We start from the raw sequence: 6,000 nt of genomic DNA, 5'->3' as shown, positions 1-6,000 counted from the left end.
TAAACCTAGAATGATTCTGTTCTGCCATGACCAACAGTGAAATACGTGAGAGTTTGCTTTATCAAATCTTATTAAAGACACGAAGAGTCAGGAAGATAACTTTACTAACTAATCAGTTCTAACTGCCCAGTTTCTGTCTTGGGATTTCACTTTAATGAAACTTGCTTGAATCGTGACAAGAAAGTGAACCAGTTTTCTCCATGAATTTCCCCAGAAATGATTTACTAAACCATTAGGGGAATTTTACTCTAACTTGGAACCATATATTCAGAACATAGGAATTAAACCCCTAACAAGTCTTCCTTCATTTCTAATTAAAAGTCAAGTTTTATCAACATATATTTATCCAACAATTAGAGTAGAAATCATCACTTTGGATGTTGACCAAGAATTAACACATTACAATCAGGAATTCAGAACATTTATTGCAAGAGCTGAATAATTGTAAATAACGTGGAACTGGCAAAGCAGTAACAAGGATAATTGTTTAGATATTGATTCTGTCGAAGTCATCAAACACCCCTCACAAACCGACAAAAATGTACTGCAATAAGCAATGCACCCCTACCCATTATTTTCCATTATGCTGTGAAAAAATGTGAATCACTATTTACAAAGTAATTTCATTTTTGGTAAGAACAAATTAACTATCAGATTAGCAAACCTTTTTTTTATTTTTTTATTTTTTTTAACTTTTAAACTGATGTTGAACGGTGGCATTAAGATAACTTTCACTTCTTTCAGTAAAGACATTTTGTTGCATGCTATTTATTTGTTTAAATCATCTGTCATGCCTTAACAAAAACCTCCTAAGAATGTTCGAATTTGGATTTGTTTTGCACGTGCAACTGAGATCTTATTAACATTAGTTGTCACTCTGTTGGTTTGACCTAAGTGACGAGATGCTGGTACCTGCCAGGCATTGACCAACTATGATAACAAACAGTTAAACAGCAATAATTAGAGATTTATCCCTTTTTTCCCTAAACTACCCTACCTGGAGAATGTTCTGTTACATCATGAAGGCACAACACATTAAATATTTTGTGGCTATGGTCTAACACTTGTGTTACAACAACATTATTGTATATGAGGATCAACACAAACTCTGCCATTTCAACAAAGTTGTAGACACACATTTGCCCAATTGAAACTATTTTTTGAATAGTAATTTTTACTTTAATATATGTAAATTTGATACATTAGTTTTTCATGAGTGACAAGTACATGATATTATATCACTTTCTGAAGGATAACACTTTCCCATGACTCTCTCACTTAATGCTACTAATTAAGTGATTTGCTTTTGCCTACTTTGAAAATAAGGATGTCAAGAAAATCGGTTCTGAATTTCCAAGCTTTTGCAGAAGTCCTTTTTTATATAAAGTTTTTACATTTTATCTTTATTTTACACAGAATCCCAGCATTATAAGCTATCATAAAAGAAGCAAGTATCCAGAACCTGTTTCTAAACACAAGTGTTTGAGATTCTTTGAACAATGTGTGTCAAGACAGAATACTAACGCAGAACACCTCACTAAAAGAAACAACAAAATTAAGACAAAGAGGCAAATAAAACAAAAAAGGAAAAGGAAGGAAGCAACCATAAAATACAGAATTATGCTACAACATTTTTTAGGTGAACGTTATAATTACACAAAAGTTGTTAATAATAACTTGCTTCTATTTACAAATACTTTAACACTGACTTACAAGTGTCCACTAACGTTGTTAACAGCACAATAGGTTTAATGCTTATCTTTTTAAGTTTCGTTTGAAGTATAATGTCAAGTATAGTAGTCCCAACACAAATCAGTGACAAAAAGAGCACAATTTTCTAACTGGATATGTTTGTCAGTCACTCTAATCCATGGGACTTTCTTACTCTCCAAATGCATATTCTATTTATCATAGCAGCAGTCCAGGGTCAAACTAAAAAGCTATTAAAAAAAAAAGGGTATTTCACAATGGAGAGACCTCTGAAGAATAATTGATTCTAGTAAACAAGATCACATGGCTAGTAGAACTATCTTTTCTCTTATGTTGTAAAACGTTGTATTCTCCATAGTGCTAACACAAAGTTATGAATATCCCTGCTATAAGGGGCATAGTTGTAGAGATCTACTGAATACATAAAGCTCTGACACACACAGTATTAGCATGTCTATTTAGATTAAAGTTATTAGTTCCCATCCAGCCTTTTGTTTCTTCTTCCTTTCTTTTTTTAGAGTTGGTGCTCCTTCGGACTCTCCACAGCACCTCCTGCTTGCTTGTAAGACTTCAGATTGGCCAAAGGAATGTCTGTCACGTGGCTGCCATTGTTGAAATGGCCTTCGTTGGAGCCATACTGCTTCCGGTCATTGAACTGGTTCCTGTTGCTATCTTCTTTCCAGGCTCTGGTCAGAGTGTGCCCATTCACAAGCTTGTCCTTCTTGACCCATTCTTTCTGGGGTGCAAAGGTTGAAAGAGGGGATTTAGGGTGTTGATAAGGACCCAAGCCTGGAGGCATCCAGCAATTATCAGAGTGACCCAAAACCAAGCACTCTTGAGTGCACATCTCTGTAGCTTCAGCTAATCCACGTGGGCCCAGAGGACCGTCTGCAGAGAACAAGAGACAGAGAAAATAAGAAGGGAAAGTGATTAGAATTTTCATTTAAAATTATCTCCTAGAGGAAAAGCACATTCGTGATCTCATTTGCTCATGAAAAGTATACTGTTAAATAATTCAAAGATGTTTACCCCATCCTTTTAAGAATAACATACAAGGAATCAAATTTCTTTTGATTGCAGAGGCAAGAATTATGTGTTTTTCTCCTTGAGCCTTTGTTTACATCCAGAAAAATAGACAGAAAAATAAGTAAATACATAGACAGGCAGATGAGGGTAAAAAATATTACCCATGATATATCATTTTAATCAACTCTTTCTATGGTGTATGTATTATTACTAATTTAAGTCCTAATTCTTAACAAAAAGCTCATATTTATGAGAAATAAACAAGAGTATGTGAAATTTTGAGAATATGTCAATGCTACAACTCCATGAAAACAAGCTGCAACAGCACTACTTAAAACAGATTAAAAATAAATACTCGAAATGACTATATAAAATAGTGTTTTCCATGTTAATATTTGTTTTAATAGATGAAATCATATAAAATTAATTTTACATTTTAAAAAAGCAATAATCATTTTAAAGAATATTTTAACTACAGTATATTAATAACAGCACACCTGGTCTGTGGGAAGCATTCTGAAATCCAACTAAATAAAGAAGCCATTTGCATCCAAAGACAGCATTTGGTTCCTTCCAAGCTTAACTTATTTTTGAGATTTGTAATATATAAAACTATAGCTAAGTTGCAAATTGGATCACATGGAGTCTAATATTCAGGGGTAAAGAGTCATCATAGATAATTCATTCTCTCTGTTTCTCACTCTCTCTCTCTCTGTTTCTCTCTCTCTCTCTCTCTCTCTCTCTCTCTCTCTCTCTCTCTCTCTCTCTCTCTCTCTCTTTCTGTCTCTCTCTCCTTACCAGCAGATAATGTAGAACATACATTTTAGCCATGGTTTCAAAAAACTCTTTTATTATATAGAGGAAATTAGCCTTTTACTGAATAATAACTGCCAAATAGTCAAGGAAAACGTTTTTTGGGTTTTTTTTCTGTTGTTTTTGTTTTTCTTCCTTGATTAAATAGTCAATTGATAAGTGATAGCTTGGAAATTAAGAATTGATTTTATGAATGAGGTTAAGTGGATAAGTAAGAATGCCTGAGGCATAAAGCATTCTCAAAAGCAGAGAGTCATCAGAATAAAAGTGCAGAAGAAATTGCAGAAAACATATCAGCACATTTTCTAATAAACAACAAAAATAAGTAAACAATTGAAATGTAGGCCTTGGCTAAAACCCAAGTTAGCACTACTAATATTTTCTAGTGTCCAATAATTGTGGGGATTTCATGTTATCATCTACTGGTTTTAACAATATTCTAGCTCTTTCTTGCATGTGAAAACACACCTGCTGAGATAGGCAATAGCTGATAGCAAATACCTTAGCTCACAAAACACAGGCAACATCAGAATGGACATTAGATGTGAAAAAAAATATGGCTAAAAAGGTACTCTTTCATACAAACTCAAATTTAGTTGCTTTTTTTCAATCTAAATATCTACTCTTTAGGATAACCTTAAAATCCCTACCCATCGTATTCCCATTCTCTCTAAAGCAAACAGTTTTATTTTACATAAACACATGTCCATTACTTAAAACTATTTCTCTCATAAACCTCCTCCAATGATGACTAACTTCCAAGGGTATTTAATTTAAGCTTCTCTGTGAACCTTTCTTTGCCCTCCAAAGTCTGCCCACAATTTCAAAGTTCAAACCAATCTCTCCCTTTTAGGTTTGCTTCTGTGAGCTCAGTGACTTCGTATCCACAAAGCTAACACATTTTACTCAAACCAATTCATCCTCCCACTCTCACATTAGGTTTACAAGCTTAGAAGATGGTTTTCACCTGGCCTGTTTTCATTTAATTACTGACTCTTTCAAGGGTCAAGTTGTTTCCCACAGACCACAGAAAGCTTCCGAAACTATGTCAATTCATGTCGCATATGCACCTGGATGATTTCCACAGATCTTCCCTTATTGATAAATAGCAAATTTCCTCATTGAGCTCCCTCAGCTCTTGCCTTAATGACATTGTTGCCTTTTAGAGGAGTTTCTGTACATTCATTAGTATCTGTTTTTATTTTTGTTTTCTCCCAACTAGATTTAAAATCAATTGATGAAAAAACAACAACATCGATCTTCTGAGTCCTCCTAGTCCTAATCAATAGTGATGATCTATGAATAATATTAATCGCTAATAAAAATTTTATGAGGTTGAAAATGTTCTGAGAAATTATTACAAATATGTTCCCCTTAATGACAAACCTTATGTAATTATAGTAGAAGACACTGGTTTCACAAACATTAAACCCAAAGCTTCCTTAGCAACAAATCTCTGCCTAGCAATGCTTTTTGAGAGTTAATAAATGAATTAAACTTCTCTGTTAAATATAATCACTCCTCTCTAGAAATCAGTGGAGATAAAGTAGTTAATCACCAATTTGATGTATAATATATCTTGAGGCCAACTCTTATTAATCTTTACCTTTCCAGAACCATTAAGTTTTTCTGTTCATGTTAATATATCCAAAGGGGGGAAAAATACATTTTCAGCTAATTGATAGAATCAGTTTTTCATGGAGTACATCTAAAAGAGTGAATGGAGAATATGCAAAGTTATTTTTAATATAGCCTCACCCAACACACATCGTCATCTTACTGAATTAAGAAATACCACTCAAGGGTTGAGAACTATGTGTTTGTATAAGTGTATGTGGACCCTCAGTCTTCAGCACTGAGTGACACAATTTAACAAACAGAGTACATTCTTTTTTTTTTTTCAGAACCGATAATATTTCTTTATTCCATAAATACTGACTGAGTGTGTACTATATGTTGACATTGTGACGGTCACCAGGAATATACCTGAACAAAACAGATGACAATACTATCCTCCTGGAGTTGTGGTCTATCCTAGGAAACAAATAATTGCCTTAAAAGGAGTGATTGGGAAAGGAGAAAAAGGTATCATTGTGCAGAAATAAGAAGCAGTTAATGATTTAGGGAGGTGTGTCCTTTTACAAGGTAACAGGTACACTTTCTTCCTAGCTATATCATTTCTACTATTTTTTGAAAGTTCTTCTTATAGATAACTGACAATTTAAAACATTTACAGTTAAAATTGGTGTGTCCTATAAAAAGCCATTAACTTGCAAAAAAGGAGTTTCTGTCCATTAGATATATTAATTGCTTTTTTGAGACTTGAACTTCTTATGATTCATGCTTGTAAATAAGTTTGAAGGTTTTGGATGAAGTCTATAAGTACAGTTAGACAAGTTTTGTAGATTCTTAGATAAGTGTTTTAGGTAGCTTATTTTTGTACAAGATTTA

The 6,000-nt window shown here is 33.5% G+C and overlaps 1 protein-coding gene across 1 annotated transcript in view; it reads right to left on the bottom strand.

Annotated features, from left to right (window-relative positions):
- Positions 1–404: 404 nt before the first annotated feature.
- The window catches only part of LOC109393849 (protocadherin-9-like), a 374,712-nt gene continuing 369,116 nt past the window's right edge, over positions 405–6,000 (bottom strand). The window contains exon 3 of the mRNA XM_019663516.1: positions 405–2,598. Coding sequence (XP_019519061.1) covers positions 2,225–2,598 — 374 coding nt within the window. The 3' untranslated portion in view covers positions 405–2,224. The remainder of the gene's footprint in view (positions 2,599–6,000) is intronic.

The sequence above is a fragment of the Hipposideros armiger genome, unplaced genomic scaffold (genome assembly GCF_001890085.2).
Source record: "Hipposideros armiger isolate ML-2016 unplaced genomic scaffold, ASM189008v1 scaffold_392, whole genome shotgun sequence".
Classification (NCBI taxonomy): Eukaryota; Metazoa; Chordata; class Mammalia; order Chiroptera; family Hipposideridae; genus Hipposideros; species Hipposideros armiger.
The sequence above is the reverse complement of the archived record's forward strand: the minus strand, read 5'-3'. Positions and strand labels throughout refer to the sequence as shown.